The sequence below is a fragment of the Bombyx mori genome, chromosome 9 (assembly GCF_030269925.1).
Source record: "Bombyx mori chromosome 9, ASM3026992v2".
Classification (NCBI taxonomy): domain Eukaryota; kingdom Metazoa; phylum Arthropoda; class Insecta; order Lepidoptera; family Bombycidae; genus Bombyx; species Bombyx mori.
In genome coordinates, this window is record NC_085115.1 from 7,720,443 (window position 1) to 7,740,624 (window position 20,182).

At 35.2% G+C, this 20,182-nt stretch overlaps 2 protein-coding genes across 7 annotated transcripts in view; one reads left to right on the plus strand and one right to left on the minus strand.

The window, feature by feature from the left end:
• On the plus strand, positions 1–8,092 carry LOC101746137 (putative serine protease K12H4.7). Of its 2 annotated transcripts, none has more exons than XM_004923991.4 (10): positions 1–156; positions 1,467–1,658; positions 1,767–1,951; positions 2,474–2,706; positions 3,362–3,500; positions 3,830–3,975; positions 4,729–4,845; positions 6,327–6,465; positions 6,672–6,845; positions 7,893–8,092. In XM_004923991.4, exons 1-10 carry the CDS (start codon positions 154–156, stop codon positions 8,002–8,004), a joined length of 1,440 nt encoding a protein of 479 aa, XP_004924048.1. In that variant the 5' UTR covers positions 1–153; the 3' UTR covers positions 8,005–8,092. The 2 variants fall into 2 exon arrangements, with proteins under 2 accessions (XP_004924048.1, XP_012544027.1); XM_012688573.4 differs by having other exon boundaries at positions 1,767–1,924.
• The window catches only part of LOC733097 (S-adenosylmethionine synthetase), a 25,409-nt gene continuing 13,284 nt past the window's right edge, over positions 8,058–20,182 (minus strand). Inside the window, exons 1-11 of one of the 5 annotated variants that reach the window (XM_012688543.4) lie at positions 18,447–18,565; positions 15,674–15,844; positions 15,265–15,342; positions 15,068–15,190; positions 14,807–14,919; positions 13,849–13,992; positions 12,441–12,527; positions 12,045–12,176; positions 11,002–11,184; positions 10,520–10,653; positions 8,058–9,228 (exon numbers count right to left, since the gene is read on the minus strand). In XM_012688543.4, the coding sequence (XP_012543997.1) occupies positions 9,123–9,228; positions 10,520–10,653; positions 11,002–11,184; positions 12,045–12,176; positions 12,441–12,527; positions 13,849–13,992; positions 14,807–14,919; positions 15,068–15,190; positions 15,265–15,342; positions 15,674–15,788 (1,215 nt within the window). In that variant the 5' untranslated portion in view covers positions 15,789–15,844; positions 18,447–18,565 and the 3' untranslated portion in view covers positions 8,058–9,122. Of the gene's footprint in view, positions 9,229–10,519; positions 10,654–11,001; positions 11,185–12,044; positions 12,177–12,440; positions 12,528–13,848; positions 13,993–14,453; positions 14,567–14,806; positions 14,920–15,067; positions 15,191–15,264; positions 15,343–15,673; positions 15,845–16,813; positions 17,245–18,446; positions 18,566–20,182 lie in introns of those variants that run through there. The other 4 variants (XM_012688542.4, XM_021346537.2, XM_062669988.1 and 1 more) reach the window with 4 other exon arrangements.

The following is a 20,182-nucleotide window of genomic DNA, read 5'->3' on the forward strand; positions in this document are numbered from 1 at the left end:
ATAGATAAGTCAATATTTAGATATGCTCGGGGGATTTTAAGAGCTAATCGATAAAAGCGATAACGATAACCTGCCCTTAATACAATATCGAAGTATGTGATTAATTTAATCATTACCCAATTCGCACTTCGTGTGATACATATTAATAAAGTGATGGTAAGTAGTTTTACAATAATTAAAAAAGTGGACATTATCATTTGACATTTGATTACGATGTGAGCATGGGTCGATTATTTTATACTTTACCGAAAAAGCTAATTAGTGAATTAGTGAGGGGATTGGCTACCATTCCCCTTTCACTGTAAAGTTATAAAATAAGGTGAAGCAATTACAACTACCACTGGATATAACTAAAACAGCTATAGGCAGGAGACGCGAAGTAGTAACAGCTAAGAATGCATCCACCCAGCTGACATAGATAGTCTCATTGAATCCAATATACTATATTATTGGTGTTGATGGATGGACAGCCAAATTAATACACAGATATCCATAACGTTTGAGACAGGTCCAAGTCTCAATTGCATTGTATTATCAGCCGTTTCATGCTCTTAACAGGAACGTATCACAGCTTCAGCAGAAATATGCAATGTAATATCGTTTAAGATTCGTAACTATTAAAATTTTAGAAATGACTGAAATTCTGAACTTTTTTTTCTCTCTAATTTCACTAATTTTATTTTTGTTCGCTTGGGTATTTGCCATCTATATAGATACTATTTGTACCCACATTCAAGCTTGACACTGAGTAGGTACATTTTACATTTGGCCGCCTGTCTAAAATTCATCTTCCTGGATTGTAGAAATTTTGTTTGGCAAATTATAATAGAAATTAAGGGGGTGTTTAGTTTCACAAAGTTTATGGTTTATGAATGTTTCAAAAGTAGTAGAAATGTTTCAAGGTCGTCCTCATCGCATAGAGAGAAATTAACATTATTTTATTGCCTTGATGACAATGTGGTCAAGGCCCACCTGGCGTAAAATGGTTATCAGAGTCCCTAGACATCATTACGTGAAAGCCGCCATCCAGCACAAGACATGAAGATTAAATCTTAATTAGGTATATTGTATAACGACTAGATCATACTTTAAAATGGAAAGCATGACTACTTCGCGGCAAAAAAACGTTCAAAACATGCTGGTGTGATACTTGCAGAACGCTGATGGCCATGTCTAATGAATCCCTTGGTCACGTATTACGGCATCCATCGCAATACGGGATGTACCTATACTTGAGACCTTAGAACTCATCTGAAGGTGGGTGGGCAGCATTTACGTTGTAGATGTCTATGTGCTATAGTAACCACTTAATACCAGGTAGGCTGTGAGCTCGTCCACCTATCTAAGCAATGAAAAATATTTAAAAAAAATCTAGCATACATAATATACCACACAGCCGCATACTTAATCAAACGCAAAAAATACTCGAGTAATGTGTGTAAATGAAATAATATACGTTTTTCCAGATTATCTTACTTGTATTGGGAAGTTTCTTCTGCTTGATATGTGCGGAACCTCGGGGTGTGGAACCCCCAATACGGGTAGACCTCCAACCACCTGAGGAAACTCAAACTCGTTCTGCAAGAAATGTTCAGCAGAACTGGGTCACTATGCCAGTCGATCATTTTGATCCTCAAAATACGGAAACTTTTCAAATGGTTGGTAATGCTCCTTTCAATTATTAAGGATTGATTTCGTAATCTTATTTGTAACTGCTAATCATAATAATAACATTGTTGCGAATTTATGTTTTTTAAATATTTTAGCGTTTTATGTACAACGAGGAATTCTTTGGTGGAAACGGATATCCAATTTTCATCCTTGTGGGAGGTGAATGGACTATTGTTGAAGGATGGTTGCGCGCGGGTAACATGTTCGAAATGGCCAGGGAAAACCGTGGATATCAGATATACACTGAACATCGGTATTACGGGCAAACGTTGCCTTATCGGTAAACATTTGTGGGATATTTTGTGTACTTCATGTAACTGGAACATAGATTACGTTGTTAGCTATTGTTATGATTTTAAGACGGCTCGGTTTATAAAGTTTCAATGATTCGAATTTTACGACTTATAGTCTTTTCTGCTTTATCTGGTGGTGGGTATGTCGTGAGCACGCACGTGTCATTTACTTCAGTAGCGGTTGCAAACTATTGTGTATTTTAGGTCAAGTAGTGTATTATCATTACTTTTCACAGTCAGCATTTAAATGCCACTGTTAATCGACAACAATTTGGCTTCAATAATTTGAGAGGTAACTTAGTACGTAAAAGTGAACGAAACCAACAGTAGGTAATGATTATTAATGCATAGTTTCATTAGCAGTTTCTGATTGGTATTGCTAAATAATGAAAAATTAAGACCTATATGAGATTTCAGATTTTCAACAACGCCTTTTTGTCACTAGCTTACCAAAATATTCTAAGAAAAACTACATATTAACAAAAAGCTACAAAAAAATTACTTTGCAGAGATTTTACAACAGAAAACCTGCAGTACTTGAACGTGGATCAAGCTCTTGCCGATCTTGCTTACTTTATAAATGAAATGAAAAAACAACCTCGATTCGCAGACAGTAAGGTTATTTTATACGGTGGCTCATACGCTGCCAATATGGTTTTATGGTTTAAGCAACGCTATCCCCATTTGGTCGAAGGAACGGTGGCCTCAAGTGGCCCGATATTGGCAAAAGTGGACTTTACCGGTTAGTTTATGAATCATTTAAAATTATTTTAAATTTATTTATTTATTTATTTAAGGATTACCGTCAGGGTTTACAGTAAGACATAAAATAACATTGACATGTATAGAGGCATTGATAACTGCAACTCTAATTATAGGCAATCACAGCATGCATTACATTAACATATTAATAGACATTTAACAATACTATAAATAATAATAAAAAATTAAAAACAGAAAGACAACAAGGACAGTAATACCCGAGTACTCAGACCAAGGCTCAACAACAACTTTTTATAATTTTGTTCTTAAATATTGGAAGGGAATCGCCAAATTAATCTTAAGGAGATGAGATATTAACTTAAAATTCGAATGAGGTAGTTACGTTAGTCGTAGGACTAGTCATGCCACACGGCTTTGGACCACCACCCTGCCTATTTCTGCCGCAAAGTTATAATGCGTTCCGTTTTGTACGATTGGGCAGACTATAAAATTGAGACAGACTCTCTCAAGATGGGTGACGGTATTCACGTTGTGATGGGTGTCAAGGCTGGTAACCAAATGCGCCAGAGTTATTTGACTCGTATACAGAATAAAAAAAACCACGAGAAATATCTCTATAGTATGCTTACTTAATGACCTGCTTAGCCATAATATTGCACCATTTACAATTTCAGGATATTTAGAAGTAGTTCACGAAGCTTTCCTTCTTGAAGGGGGTGAGCAGTGTATAGCAACTATTAAACAAGGAATAGAAGATACAATTTTAGCAATGCAAACTGAAGAGGGTAAACGAGAATTGGAGGCGGCTTATAGGTGAGTTCAGATACTATTTACAGATTAACCCATTTATGTAACTGGTTGGTTTCTTGTATTCTTTTGAAAATTAACATTCCCGTAATCATTGCTATGTATACTACTTTTTATTTTACTAGACGGTCAAGCGAGATTTAGGCCCACCTGGTGTGAAAACTATTACCGGGGACCATGAATCTTAAATGAGCGGCCACCGATCACGGAATCAGTCTCAGTTGTTTCAACTATCATAAAATTTTATCAATTAATAGTTCGAATTATAAATTATAATATAATTGATACTTGAATTACCAAAGAAATTACTAATTACTGTTTTTTGTTTATATTAGATTATGTAATCCTATAGATTACAACGACCGTTTTGATCTTGGATACTTCTCAGGATTGATAAGTTGGTCGTTCTCAACGTCGGTGCAGCAAGCCCGTCCAGGAACTTTGCTAACTATTTGTAATGACTTCGCCAGTGAAACCTACGGTTTGTTTAATTATCATTTCTCAAAACCGCGTAAAGCATGGTGCACATAGGGTAGACCGAGACGAATCGGACCATTTTTTTTTTAGATTATGTAAATCATACAAAAATGTAATTTATGTAACTTTTATTGATAGAATTGAAATCAGCAACAATCCAGCTACGCAATAAATATTTTAAAACTTAAATTATTAATAAATTCTTTAAATTATAAACAACAAACTTGAAACACAGAAATATCTGAATCGCCCCAATTCTCGGGGCGAATGGGATCGTGCAAAATAAATATTGTTTTTTTTTTTTCTTAAGTCTATAAGCTTTGGAATCAAATATTTTTTTTATAATAAATAATAAAAACAATTAGTAATTACTAATACATATATCACATACATATGGGCCTTTTTTCCCTTCCTATATCAGCACATTTTTCGTGGCACCATTCTTCGTATGCATGGCACTGAATCCAATATGCTGATGTTGGATGAATAAATTTTTCAAATTAGTAAATACAATGCCAATATCTCTGTTTTGCCGATAAGCCTTTGATTTTTACTGTTAGCGTTCTGTTATTCTTCTCTTTTACATTGTCATAAGTCATTTTCTCTTTATCCAAAGCTTTTTTGTCAGTCTTATGTTTACTATTAGCGTCTTATTCGAACAAATTACTCTTACTCTGGGATGATGTCAAATGTAAAAGTTCTTTCTTTACCAGGAATGTTTTTATCAAATACCAATCAATGTGTATTCGTTTCATAGGAGTGACGCCGATGCAAAAAATAGGCGGTTATATTGCTACTACACGTTCTCTCGGTAATAGCTGCTGGCATATGGAATATCAAGGAATTCTTAATGCTTACTCAGGAAATACCAATTGTAAGTACAAAATATAATTGAACATCAAATAAAACTAAATTCATATATAAATATATCTTTAGGGAACCATCATGTCAATAGTGGTAGGGCACATTGCGCAATTATTCTTTTATGAACGAGGGTGTACTGGTGACCCGTAGGCCTCTCCAGTTTCACGAGAACAGGTGGGCGAGCAAAGGCTCAGCCAGGAGGAGCGGGATTTGCTAACAGTTGCCTGAGCGCCTCCAAAGGAGACTTAACAACCAAAGGGCAGCTGCTTCAGGAATTAATCTACTACCAGATCAGAATCGCAACCCGCGGAGTATATCCGGCGAGAAACTCAGCGGGTTGATACATGGGTTAGGTTGCACGTCGAACTCTGCCGATTTCGACGAGTTCGGTTACTGGGTTAAGCTTGCTCCCAGTGTAAAAGCTGAAGGCGTCAAATGCAAAACTTATTGGATCTGATGGAACCACAATGACTTGTCTAGGGTGTCGACGGTGACTGGCTCCTACGTGGTCAGGATTCGGGGAGTAGTCAGCGGCGGCGACGATAAGGCGATTATCATGACACATAGCCTTATCGAAGTAACGTTCCGACGCTGACTTTATGTGTTTTCGCTTCGATTCGAGGTCCAGGTCGTCGTGTAGGTCGACATTCCTCACGAACCACAGAGCTCCGACAACTAGCTTGCAAAAACGGGATTGTAGGGATTGGTGTCTGTGTGAGTGTGGGCTGCGTGAGCGAACACAACACTCGCGTAGTCATAGCCGGCCTTAAGCAAGTTTTGTAAAGTGTCACCTTGTTCCAAAAGGACATTTTACTTCGCTTACATATAATGGGGTAAAGTCTGCCGAACGGAATGTCATGGATGCATCCAGTGTGACTTCCAGATACTTGACCTTCCTGGCCCAGGGAATAGGTTGGCCGAGAGAGGTGATCGGGGGTGTCAAATTTCTCTTCCTAATGCGGAAGGAAATCCGTAGTTTCCCCTCTGAAATAGCATCGCTGTGGTTTTCGCTGGGTTGATGTCTATGCGCAATTTTCGGAACCACTGTCCGACTTACGCTTGCGCTCTGGAGCTTACCGGCAATTAGGGACTCGAGTAGTAAACGGTTGTCGTCAGCGAATAAGGCTAACTGGGTCGACGGCGACCACGAGTGTCGTTATTAAATAAACTAAATAGGAAAGGCGAATTGCGCAGTTTGCGAACCCGCACGACTTGGGACCACTATCCTGTCAGTTTTGCTACACAGCGGTCATGTGTTTCGCTTTGAAGCGTAGGATGGTCGTTATACAATATATTTGAAACTTTGACCACAAGTCTCAAGGTGGATGGCAGCATTTACGGTGTCTATGGGATACGAAAATCCCTCGACTTTAATTGATAGTTGTGTTTGTAACAACCCTACACACAATACTCTATTTTGGGTCTTTAGTGTATAGTTTAGAATTTTATCGAAAGTTTGTTCTAACAATTTTGATGTTAAATTATTTTCAGCACGTGCGTGGTACTACCAGACGTGTACAGAATATGGATATTATCAAACAGCTCCGACTTCTGGCACTGTATTTGATCCTCTCGTTTGGCTCAGTGTAGAATTTTATGTGGACATTTGCAAACGTGTCTTCGATGAACGGCAAGTATTATTCAGTTAATTTTCACTCACCACAGCCCAAATATATATATTTTGGCATTGCTGAAGTCCATGGGCGACGGTAATCACTCACTATCAGGTGGCCCGTATGCTCATCTGACTACAAGGGCAATAAAAAAAAGCCACAGCGGGAGCCACACTTTGAATACCTCAGAACTTGTTTAAATGTTTTTTTTTGTATACCACAGGTTCGATGAGGCGTTCGTTTATGATGCGATAGATCGTGTAAATTTAATATTCGGTGGCCTGGAACCCAAAGTAAACAACACTATCAACATTCATGGCTATATTGACCCGTGGCGTGCTCTTGGTGTCTATGATAGAGATTTAACAGAAACCTCGCCGACATACACGGTCACAAGGTATTTTTTTTATAATTTGAACATTACATAAACTGCAGATAGTATACCGGTTTCCTACTAACTTACCTCGACTGTTCAGTCCGTAGTCCACTGAATCCTTTGACGCCAGGTGAACTGCAAAATCGTCTGTAAATTTGCAGAATGAAGTTAATAGTACAAAAAATATACTACAAATTCAATGTATTAAACAAGTTGCTTTGTTAGTTACAAAGCAACTAGGAACTAGGGTTAAGCAAGAGCTTCGAAAAATCTACCACCGGATTGGAATCGTAACACACTGAGAAAATCCGGTGAGAAACTCCGTAGGCTGTGTTTATGCGTTAGTTCGCTAACTCTTCGACAAGTTCGACGAGAACGGTAACCGGTACTCGAGCTTCGACTCGTAAAAGCACAGAGTGGGGCCGGAGGATGCGACATCGGGGGACAAGGCATGTTTCCCGCGACTGCGGATTGGCTTAGCCCCGTCGCCTATATCGGTTATGTAATTAGCAGCGGCCACGATAAGGTTACCGTGTCTCACCGCTTTGTCGAAGTAGCGCTCTGACGCTACCTTAGGGTACTTACGTATCGGTTCTAATTTTTGATAATCATGAGGTCGATATTCCTTACGTACTATGGTGCTCCGACGGCTATTCTGCAGAAACGGAATTGGAAGATCTGTAGTTTACGTGCATGAGGACCGCGTAAGCGAACACTACACTTGCATAGATCATGACGGAACGTATGCAAGTTCACCTTGTTACAAAGGGACCTAGCGCCCTTTCGCAAATCTGGTTGAATTGTTTCTCTGTTGATGTGCAGGGTCCTTCAGCGTTACGAAAAAATAGCAAGTGAATATTGAATTTTAAAAGTTACTTCACTTCGTGATCACCTCATTTCTAGAGTTTGTAAGAAAGAGGTTTTCACGATCTATTCTCAATCGACCTCTTGTGCCTTGTGTCACCCTCGCACTGCGAAATTAAAGTTTTTAAACAATATTTATGAACACTTTCGTTGTTTTTATTGTCCTTGATAAAATGGTAACTTTGATATGTACTGTTTTTACAGAGCATCTCATTGTTTCGACATGCAAGGTTGGCTCCGGACGGATACTATAAGAATGACAAACGCACAGCAGGCAGCAAGACGATTGGTGGCTCGATGGCTTTCAAATACATAATTGTAAAAATTATACGTATATGTTTACGAGGGATGAAAACGTAAATAAAAGTCTTCTGTTTCTGTCCGGCAATGCGCCAGACAAGATATTTATTAGTTTTAAATTCCACAATCTGTCAAATTGATATCCACAGTAAGTTTAATAAGAAACATTAAAAGGTTGAAACAGATCGAAAAATATAATCACAAGACTCACTAACCGCACTACCAAATAGTAATTATCAGCTAAATGTCAAATATACGGTTAGAAATACGCCTATACGTGCCTAATGGCGGAATTGTATTTAAAGTAGTATGTAAATGCAGTGCACTACTACTACCCTGGAGGAGTCGGTGTGTTTTCAAAATGGCTCTTTTCCACTTCATTCCTTTTCGGAAACACAACACAAATATGCCGCATAACAGGTTACCAGTTAGTATTAATTTATTAAACAGCATGCAATATTTATGTTCTAAAATTTAATTTTAAAAGTTGACTTACACTTAATAATCTACAATTACTTGGCGAACCTACAGTGCGGCACTATATTTGCAGTTAAGCGAAAGAAGGCGAAACTGAACTTTGTCAGTTTTTCATTCACTCGCTCCACTGTGACGCAACCAGAGAAGTAGTTTACTCTACAAAAAATTCATAGCACTTACATCATAAAGCTCATAACGAAGAACATTCGAGATTGTCGGCAGTCCATTAACATTAAAACAAAATAAACGTACACTTGCAATTATTGAATCATAGAATTCATTGAAGAAAATCCGAGGCAGTGTATAAAATAATCACAGATAGTCACTTCATGACTGCTACAGTTCCTGGATCTCTATATAAAGTAACCGGACTGCCGCTGTAACCCCTGAACTAACTCAAATTCAGAAATGACGGCACCACGTTTTTTACTGTGCTTTTAAACTAAAGAATACTTATCTAATTACAATGAACCTCGTAAATGCAACGGTCATCAGATTTGTCTGGTATCACAGTTCCATTGGCGAGGTTCTAGTCACATTATAGTCTAAAGAGAGACACCGGCGACGCAGCGCCCTCGCTACAATGACACACATACATAAGTGTTTATTATATACTGATGGAATATTTACATTGTTCTAATGCTCAGGTTTTGCAAGTCATTCTACAATCAGCGGCTTGGGACTCTCCCAGGGGAATCCTGCCCTTCCAAAGTGTCCATAGGTACTTGTTCTCTGATAAATTGGTGCTCTGAGGTTCAACTCTCTGTAAAATTGACATTTTACTATTATTATTAAAAACTTACATTTTATTTTTATAGCTTTAAACCAGGATATTGTTTTTAATTTATATAGGCTAGACATTATCATGGTCCACTTGCTCTTAAATAGTTATAATAAGCACAATAAAAATTGTGCAACCTTAACCCTGACATCTTTGAAGTGACAATTTTGGTTCTAATATAATATCTAATCTCTTGAATAATTCATGGCAGAAACATCCAGAATAGCAACCAACCCATAGGTTCACAATATCACTGGTAATTACTATATTTTTGGTATGATTTTTTAATTCACATTTCATGTCACGCAGAAACATCCAGAATAGCAACCAACCCATAGGTTCACAATATCACCGGTAATTACTATATTTTTGGTATGATTTTTGGAGTTTACTCCTTTAGAATCGATTTACATATATAGGCCCGGGGTATGAAAATTATGGGGACCAAAATCGTACTAGCATGTCACACGAAATGCGTTATGCGCCTGATTGCGCATGTCACACGAAATGCGTTATCGCAGGTGACGCCGGGCTGCTGCGCCGGCAGTCCGCCACAAAGCCTCGTACTGATCGCGCGTTTCTCTCATTATTGTATTTTCATATATTTGTTAGTCGTTTGTTTTGTGTCTCGTTAATTTGTTAATAATCTGTAGTGTATCGTGTTGTCGTAATATAGAACTATTTCTCGTATTGTTTCGTTTAATTTTTTATATCCAGTAAACTCCAGTCGTGCGTCGGAGCGGACACACACACTTTTTTAATTCACATTTCATGTCACACATATTTGGTTATTTAATTTTGTGGTTTGTAGGCACATTATTCTTAACATAAAGTAGAAAATAATTTGTTTGTCACATTAAATTAATAATAAATAACATAAATTTTATGTCCTTGAACCATTGAAAATTGGAATAATTTTACAATTTTATGTAATGTTTCATTATTTATTCAGGTTATAATTTTTTCCTCCACTTATTTTATCTACCTACTAAACAGTTATCTAATTTAGTTCATGTAAATGTGTTTTATTCGTTTGTGATTATATAGTGAGTTCTGTTTAATGAAGAAGAGGTACAATATATAAAATACAAAAGGTGCTGATTTTAAAATATAATTGAGCATATGTTTCGGGACCGAATTTTAATCATCCACTACTAATGTAGCTTTATATTTAATAATTTATAACTAAAGTTACTAGTGGACACTGTAACTTTAGTAAATGTATGATAATTATAAATACATTATTACTAAGCAGGTCTCTTTTTAAACTTACTTGACGATTTTGCCCGGTCGTAAATCGAAATTCTTTTGTACGATGGAGAGCAGTTGTTGCTGAGTCTTATGTGAAGTGCCATAATCAAAGACTGTAATCGATAATGGCTCAGCTACACCAATAGCATAAGCAACCTGAAAATATACAATTTATTATAAATTATCATGAGGTTGAGAGTTCATTAAACGAAAAGAAAAAAAATGTAATACAATTCAACCATTTACGATTTTTATGTTTTCATACTTGACTTTTGCATTTTTAAGTTATCTATTTGACTGCCGAATTTAAATGACAGAAAATTTTATTGAAGCAAGTTACATTTAATTATTTAAGTCTACTCATAATGAAACAACATCTCACAGAATGAGATCTGATTAAAAATGAGCGAAAATTGATACTAATAGTTAGCATCGGGAGTTGGTTTGGATGAACTGGAGAAATACCTCGATTGTCTTCTTATATATAAAAGGTGTTGTGTATACCTGCACCATGCAGCGCCGGCACAAGCCCGCCTTGACGAGCGACTTGGCGACCCATCGGGCGGCGTATGCTGCGGAGCGGTCGACCTTGGTGAAGTCCTTGCCAGAGAAAGCGCCCCCGCCGTGCGCCCCCCACCCGCCATACGTGTCCACGATGATTTTGCGTCCCGTCAGGCCCGCGTCTGACTACACACAAAGATTACTTTGTCATTTAACTACTTTAAAAAAAAATACAAATCTATTCTTTACATTAAAACACAGAAAAATGAAGAGATTCAATTAGAATAAGTCTCAATAGTTCTTTGTTAATAAAAAAATTTAGAACATTGATATCTATATATGTATATATAAAAATGAATTACTGTTCATTAGTCTCACTTAAACTCGAGAACGGTTGGACCGATTTGGCTAATTTTGGTCTTGAATTATTTGTGGAAGTCCAGAGAAGGTTTAAAAAGTAAATAAATATGAAAATACTCGGAATTAAATAAAAATAACAATTTTGTTTTTCCTTTGATGTGTCCCCCCGTCGGACAGATTCTTTTTGTTTGTATTAAGTTTATTTTATACAAAATTTTAGGTCTTTTATATATCGATTGAGGCGCTACGAAGTCTTACGGGTCAGCTAGTTTTAAATAAATATGAAATTGAATTCATTCTGTAATAAGTAAGGAATCTTTCAAGTGGTGGTAAACGTTATTGCAAAAAAGAAGCATTGTTGTATAAGATATCACTGCTAATTGTATGTAAGAGACTATTGCTACTCTTTACACCAATTTTCCTTTTATTATTCAAGTTCTAAAATATTGATCAGTCTCATTTTGCAACTTATTTCTATTACAGTATCCTCCTCCTCCTCCTTGCGTCGGTTTCCTCATTACTGAGGGTCATGGTCATGTCCATGGTAGTATCACGAAAATATTTATTAATTTTGATATTTTAGTATTACTTAATAATTTGATAAATTTAATAGTCAACATTAACATTAAAAACTTTTTTTGGACTATATATGTATTTATTACATCATTCTATGGTATTATTTTTACCTGAGGTCCTCCAATTATAAAGAGTCCACATGGATTAATGTGAATTACAGTTCTCTCATCAAGATATTGTGCAGGGATAACCTCTTTGATGACCTTTTCTCTGATCTCATCTCGCAAGGTCTCTAGGGTAATCTGCAAAAATAAATTAGTTTATTTTGGTAACATTAAAGTATGTTCTTTACAATATATCACAATAACCCTAATGATAAAAATGTTTTATAAGGGTAATGACCCATATACACTATCAGTGACGTGAATCTACAAGCATTAAATGTATTTTTATTATCTTATTAATTCTAGTAATGCATTACATTTTGTCTTATGTGTTAATATGAATCAACATATCTTTATTTTTTTACAATACCTCATTAGGTATTTCATTTTGATTTTACGTACCTTTTCAGAGTGTTGCAGTGACACGACTACAGTATGAACTCTCTGTGGGACTGTTGCACCACCAGCAAATACATATTCGCAAGTAACCTAAAACAATAAAGTAAATATTGTTTTGTAATACGTAACAGCCTTCAATTTTTTTTTATTGGTGTAGATGGGCATATGAGCTGACGATCCAGCTTTTTTGAAGCAGTTACTATAAGCCAGCTTTGTGACATGAGGTCAGTCTAAATTGTATTTATAAAACGGCTGTCCCCATGCAATCACAAACGTGAATTTTGCAAACTTTATCAGAAGTGTTCGGTTATCAGGTGTTACGTATATTTATTATAAAACTAGCTGCTTTTTAGGATTTACAGGCTTGCATGATCATATCACTGTATGAAAGTGCATTGTTCTTCTAGCGTACCGCTATAACCACAGCAAAATTTCTTTATTCGCGGGCTACTCGCGTTCCGTAAATATGGAAAAGCGTGTTTACAAAATATATTCGGTTGGATACCTACATATTGGAATTCTTTTTAACAGTGTGTATGTACCGATTAGATCCGCGAGTAACGAAATCTTTAGCCGCGAAGGTAATTGCCGGAATTGGGTCGCATTTTTCAAATCCACGAATTAAATAGTGGAAACGCGAATAAGGAGTATTTTAGATTATGAGCGTGAGATAGGTAGATTATTTATAAAATATAATAGACCAATGTTCTATATTCAACATCCCTGAATTAAGATTTTCCACTGTGGATTCAAGATGAGAATATACGTCTTTCATGGAGACATCGACTCCCGCCGAAAGTCGAAATAGGACCCATGACAAAGTAATCAGTCACTAATTACTTGACCAATTAGCAATAACATATCAAAATATATTTTATGTTCTCAGAATAGCTTAGGAACGCTCTGCTTTATTGAAATCTGATCACAGTTACTTGAAGAAAAAGAAACACTACACCATGTATTGTGTGTCATATACTTTCAATGAATTCAAGTAATTTGTATTTTGATGACAGCATTTATTCAGATTTAATAAAATACCTACAAAGTTTCTTGTAAAAATTACAAGATATATTATTGACAAAGTGGACATTAGAGAACTAGTCAGCCAACTACTAATTGAAATAGTACTGGGATTTCATATCCCAACTATAGATAGCCTTGATTCAGCCTTCTTGAATTACTACTATTACTACTTCCTCATCATCCTTCCATAATAACAGTAATGCTATGGCATGTATCAAAGCTTCATAGATTGATACCTATGTCTGCTACAAAATGGCACTTCTTTAACTTAATAATGCACTCTAGTGTGAACTCAGTTGCCTGTGTTAAGTAATGAAATTATAATTTTGTAAAGTAGGACAGCAGTTATTAAATATACAAAAGGTTAATAGTCTGTAATATTACTAACCTGTGTTTTTGAATCTGGTCTTGCCCACCAAAATTCTCCATTTCGCCTGAGCTCTGCAATTTTCTGATTGAGTTTGTGTGCAAGCACTACAGTCAACGGCATGCATTCTTCTGTCTCATCTGTTGCATAACCGAACATCAAGCCCTGTATAATTGATGGAAGTTTTTACTAATGTTCAGTCTATTTCTGGATAAATTAAACAATATAAAAAAACATTTTTACTGATTTTTAGACTATAAATTTTCATAGCCAGGTTAAATACAAAATTTTGAGAAGTACTTAAACTATACTTCTGTTTTTTGTGACATGTTTCAACAAGCCTGTTAAAATGTAGTGTGCAATATTCATTAGGATAGTGTGATACAGATAACCCTTGACAAACAAGTTAGATGATGCAATAAACAAATACAAATACATTTAAATGAAATAACTTGAGAAATTAGATTTGAAAACACACAAGCGCTTTCAACATAAGAATTACTCAATGAACATGACAATGATAAAATAATGAGTCCAGTTGAGAAAGTAAATAAAGATGTTTTTCATTAATTTAAATATTATTATAATTAATTTATCAAGTAAGTTATATTGATTTATGAATTTACCTGGTCTCCTGCCCCAACTTCCTCGTCATTTCTGTTCTCATGCACCCCAGCAGCAATGTTTGGTGATTGTTGGTCTAGTGCGAGCATCACACTGCATGTCTTGTAATCAAAGCCTGGACCCAACATGCAAATCTTTATAACTAAATAATTGAAGATGTTGTGTGATACACCTCTAATTTTATTGCCTCATCCGAGACTAGCCGTGATCATGAATCAATTAATCAAATTATAAATATAAAATGAATAAATCCTTGTTAACATGCAGAAAAAAATAATGATCTCCAATAACAAGTTCTTTTTCTTGATATGACCCATTTTTTGCCTCGTGCAGCAGGCTTTAAGATAGTTGATACCTGATCTCCAGCCCCTATATCTATTTCTTCTCGGTCAAGATACACACCCTCAGCAATATTTGGACTTTGTTCTTCAATTGCCACTAATAAGTTAAGTGTACGCCAATCAAAACCTAACATTAACAGAACAATTAGTGTTATTACAGAATTTCTGGGATGGCAAAGCACACAGTTCATGTAAATTGTAAACTATTGCACCTGGCTTCAAGCCAAATAACTGGCTAGTTTAAAGCAGCAAGATTTCAAGGATAATGTACGTACCTTTGGACGAATCATCATAACCAATATGTTTGACCGTTTCGCGCACAACTTTTTGATAATCCACGTTAGCTTTGGATGTGATTTCGCCACACAAAAGCACCATACCGGTTTTAGTTATGGTTTCTGTAGGATATAAATAAACAGTTACGACAGAAGATAATTTTGCACATTATTTATTTATTTACTGGATAACTTACCACATGCAACTTTTGCGTCCGGATCCTGATTCAGGTGCGCGTCTAGAATAGCGTCGCTTATTTGGTCGCACATTTTGTCTAAAATTGAAGAAAACTATTTCAGGTTTTGACTCGGGCAGTAAGATCGTGGTTATTGTTGTTTAGCTTGCACCACGTGTTGCGATTATTTTGACAAGAATACATAATTGACCGCTAGAATGTGATGTAACAAAACAATGTAGCTACTATACCTGCCGTAATGTACAACATATTAAGTATTTTATGCAAGCTTTAACAAAGGATTCCATCAATTAATGAGATTACATATAAACTTGAATAACATTAGTTTTCGTTATCTACGCACATGCCCGGGCGGCCATTTTTCGTAGGTATCGCAAGATCCCAGTATTAAAATTGATGAAAAACTAACCTGGATGACCCTCGCCAACAGATTCCGATGTGAACAAAAATACTGATCCATCTTCCATATCATAACTGTGTCCGTTGGTTTTCGCGTATCCATTCATTTTTGAAGTCTCCGGCATTCTGAATTTAGAGTTAGCCCACTAATATAACCCCAAACAGTCCCCCTGAATTAACACTGTGGAAAAGAGGTCCATTTCTAGATCACACTGATATTTATAAGGTCGGAGAGGCGCTATAGAGCAGCACAATTTGTCCAATCAAATTGCTGGGTTTAATCATTGTCATGAACACCATTGGCTAAAATATATTGTTTTGGTTTTGTCAGCCAGCGACGACAGATAACGTAAATTACTGCCATAGCCGCCAAAATTTAAATAAATAAAGCGACATACCTAAAATAAACACAAACAACAAATATGTAGTTATAGCATTATTCTTCGACCAAAGATGGTCTCTAGAAGAATTTTTGCTTTATTAAATTTAATATATTTAAATTAGAGAATTATGTTTTTAGGTCACTGATTTTTTAATTTTTTTATGTATTATTCACACAATAAACTATTATTGCTCAAGATGAGCTAATACACACACGGCCCGCATGTTATCGAAGCCTATTGCCACCGCAATGTTCATTCCTTAAAACAATGACGTAAGAGTGAAGTCTCAATTGCATTGATACAACAGTTGTTCTACTCTTCTAACCAAAATACTTCATAGTATATTGCTGGATAGCTTAAATAATTGATTCAGTTAGTTTGAAATAATATTTCAACTCAACAGAAAGCTTAATGAAAGAACGAATAGAACACGAAAGCTAAAAAAAAAACTATTGTTATGTAATTTTTTTAGGCTTGCTCTTTGTTATCCTCAGTTGACTGGTAGATAACGACTTAGACAGTAAGTCCGCAAAATTGCATGGATTTTAAGGAAGATATCCAAAGTTTTAAGCTTCAATAAATACTTGGCTACCTCATTGAGTTACATTTTATGTTTTCCACAAAAAATCAATAAATGTAATAGCAGTAAAAGCTCTTGTAGATATTATTACAGCATCAATAAAAACTATAATATTTATAAAATAATAATTTTTGAATTTCGGAACACACGGAAATTAATTTTGGAATTGAGAATGATGAATACGAACCTTAAAAATTAGTAGTTCACAAACACTATTTATTTCACTTAATGCAGACGACTCTCAGACACTTTTTTCATTTAATGAATGCAATAAAATATTGACGGATGAGTGAAATTAAATACGTTTGTTCATCACCAGAATGGAACTGCAAATGCTCGTATCTCTAAATACATGGGTTTTACATAAACTCTAATTAAATGTCGCAATTCATAAGCATCGGGCATATTCGAGATCTCTTTTGATAATAAAAAAAAATAGGGTTCTGCGTATGAACCATGAACTGTTTTTAAAGCATACTAATGTCTTCTGCTAATTAGCTAGTAAGGGTGAATTTTTTGTATTAGATAGAAGATAGAAAGGAATAATATTGTGAAGTTTGGTATCTTGAACGTCACATTTCACAACTTCACATGTTTGCTTTCATTTTCAGATATAGATTAAATAAAAATAGTTGACGTGAAAAACTTACATATTCACGAAAGAAGTTGATATTTTGTTGAATTTTTATAATATAAATTTAAAATATGTTTTTAGTTACTATTTAGCAACGTTCACTACAGTGGCGCAGAAGATACTTAATCATTCTTAAATAGAATCTCTATATATAAAAATGAATTGCTGTTTGTTAGTCTCGTTAAAACTCGAGAACGGCTGGACCGATTTGGCTAATTTTGGTCTTGAATTATTCGTGGAAGTCCAGAGAAGGTTTATTAAGGTCATAAATATGAAAATGCTCGGAATTATATAAAATCAAACAATTTTGTTTTTCCTTTGATGTGTCCCCCGTCGGACGGATTCCTTTTGTTTGTTTTAAGTTTATTTTATACAAAAGTTTAGGTTTTTTATTTATAGATTGAGGCACTACGAAGTCTGCCGGGTCAGCTAGTTTTAAAATAAAAATAAGCATCATTAAAAATACTTTAAATTATTCTCATTGAAAAATAAATAAAAAGATATATAAATCTATAAATATTAATTTAACAGTCATTATTTATTTAATTATTATAGTTTTTTTTTGTTTCAACGACACGGACGAATGCACATTAAATTATTATGAAAACTATTTATTGTTCAGCAGGTGAACTGCTTTTTGACCATAAGAGCTGTATTATCTAAGTATTTTAGGGTCCTTATTCACATTTTAAAATGATCGACAAATTTTATTAGAAGGCTAGCTGTACCCGTCCCCTTCGCTGGGCATTTAAAATTAACATTATTATTTTTTACCCCCACCAATTTTCTCATAATTAATGCCCCTGCAACTGGTGTAGGGAGTCCAATAACCAAAATAAATATTAGCCTATCCATTAAGTACATGTATTTTCTACATGGATACCAAGTTTCAAGCCAATCGGATGCACGGTTCAGTAGTTATAACGGAACATCCGTAAAAACCACTGTAGATTTATATATTAGTATAGAGCTTAGATTGGACTTAAAGCATTTTTTTTAACTGGAAATACCACAATAAAACCCCTAATATTAGCATGCTATATATTATGAAAGCCTCAAAAGCTCTTCATTTAAGGTTAAATAAAAAACTACTAATTGTTTAATTGTATCATATATAAAATTGACTACTTTAATTTGCAAGAACTCATAAATTTATTTCAATGACAAATACACGGGTTAAACTTACGATAATTTTGTTGGACAAATTTCGGTACTTCGGAATAGTAATCAATTCTTTCGTTAATGTAATCCCAAAACGACCTACATACGAATTTTGTGAAAATATAAATTTTTCTTGCACTATGCCGACCTTATATAAATACTGTCAATTCATTTAACAATTTAGATAATAATGATACACTTTGAACCACGTCGATAACTCAATCGTGATAAAAATTCGATTCCAACAATTATCTACAAATTCGTATATACGTAATAAGTGACGCAATTTATTTCAGTTTTACAGTCTACTTTAAAGCCCAATTTCAATATACATAGAACATAGAATTATTTTTCAAGAAATTAATTCAGGATAAGCAAAAGAAAAAATCCACACACATTTGATTACAAATGTCGTAAGTCAAACGCAATAGAAGGCATGAAGTACAAATGCTTATGTGGCAATAGATAGTCGTTTGTAATTTGCTCAAATAATTACATCATTTAATTTATTTTTAGCTGGTGGTAGGACCTTTTGTGAGTCCACACGGGTAGGTAGCACCACCCTGTCTATTTCTGCCGTGAAGCAGTAATGCGTTTCGGTTTGAAGGGTGGGGCAGCCGTTGTAACTATACTTGAGACTTTAGAACTTATATCTCAAGGTGGGTGGCGCATTTACGTTGTAGATGTCTATGGGCTCCAGTAACCACTTAACACCAGGTGGGATGTGAGCACGTCCACCCAACTAAGCAATAAAAGAAAAAAAAAGCTAACACCACGACGTCATAACAGCCTTTAAATCACCGAAAGTTAAAGAATTGAGGGAACGATAATAATTCTAGCTCCACATCCTATGGCTTTTGATCGCTCGATCTCGTGCGTTGTTGTTCTATAGAGAATAAAATATTTGAAGGTGTTATTTTTTAAAATTGGCAAAGACGGCTAATGCTTCTTCAAAAAAGAGGAGGAGGTTCTCAATTCGACTGTATTTTTATTTTTTATGTGTGAACCGTATTGATGATTTATTTTTTATTTTTAAGCTGGTACTTCTCATGTAGTTCCATTTAATTTCTATTAAGATCTGACCACATTCACTTCGACTACATTAATTAATAATGTTCTCCTTTTATTTTGTTGTGGCGGGAAAAATACATTCTCCCATTTCACGATGAGCAGGAGAAAAATGAATATCGGTATTTCTTTCAGCATGTAGATTCCCAGTTTTTTTTGGAAGGTAGACGATCTTAAGTCTCATCTGATAGTGAGTGCTTATGTATTGTCATCATCAAATGTCTTGGCGACAGCAAAGTCAGCGACAATAGCAAGCCGATGCCTACTGCCGAGGGCTTGCTTCAAACCTCGTTTGAAAAGTCAGAGCACTCAGAAATGACTTAACTTACTACTAAGGTAGTAGTAGCACTTAGTTTAGTAAAAATCTGCACGATCGACTTGTCTAATTCTGTTGTGTAGTTGGTAATCATGTGTTTGAAGTGTAGAACATCTGTTACTCTTAAGCAATTGAGACTATAACCTCATTAGTGAAGAGAGCATTCACGGTGTCCTGTAGTTGGTCTCTGTTATCCACTTAACATGAACTAGATTCTCAGCTTGTCTCCTTTTTTTAGATAGTGAAAATCTTTTTTTTTTCAGTCGTGTTTAATAAAATTAATATGCAATGAAAAGTTAATTTGTTAAATTCGGATAAAGTACTTAAGATAAAAGCGGAAAATAAAAATAATTTGCGAAGTTAGTAAGCTATAGCTA

What these genes read in the sequence shown, in the direction of transcription:
- LOC101746137 (XM_004923991.4), top strand. An exon ending in GGCAAAAGTGGACTTTACCG is followed by an intron (nt 2,707 to 3,361) that starts GTTAGTTTATGA and finishes TTACAATTTCAG; the next exon opens with GATATTTAGAAGTAGTTCAC. An exon ending in AAACGTGTCTTCGATGAACG is followed by an intron (nt 6,466 to 6,671) that starts GCAAGTATTATT and finishes TGTATACCACAG; the next exon opens with GTTCGATGAGGCGTTCGTTT.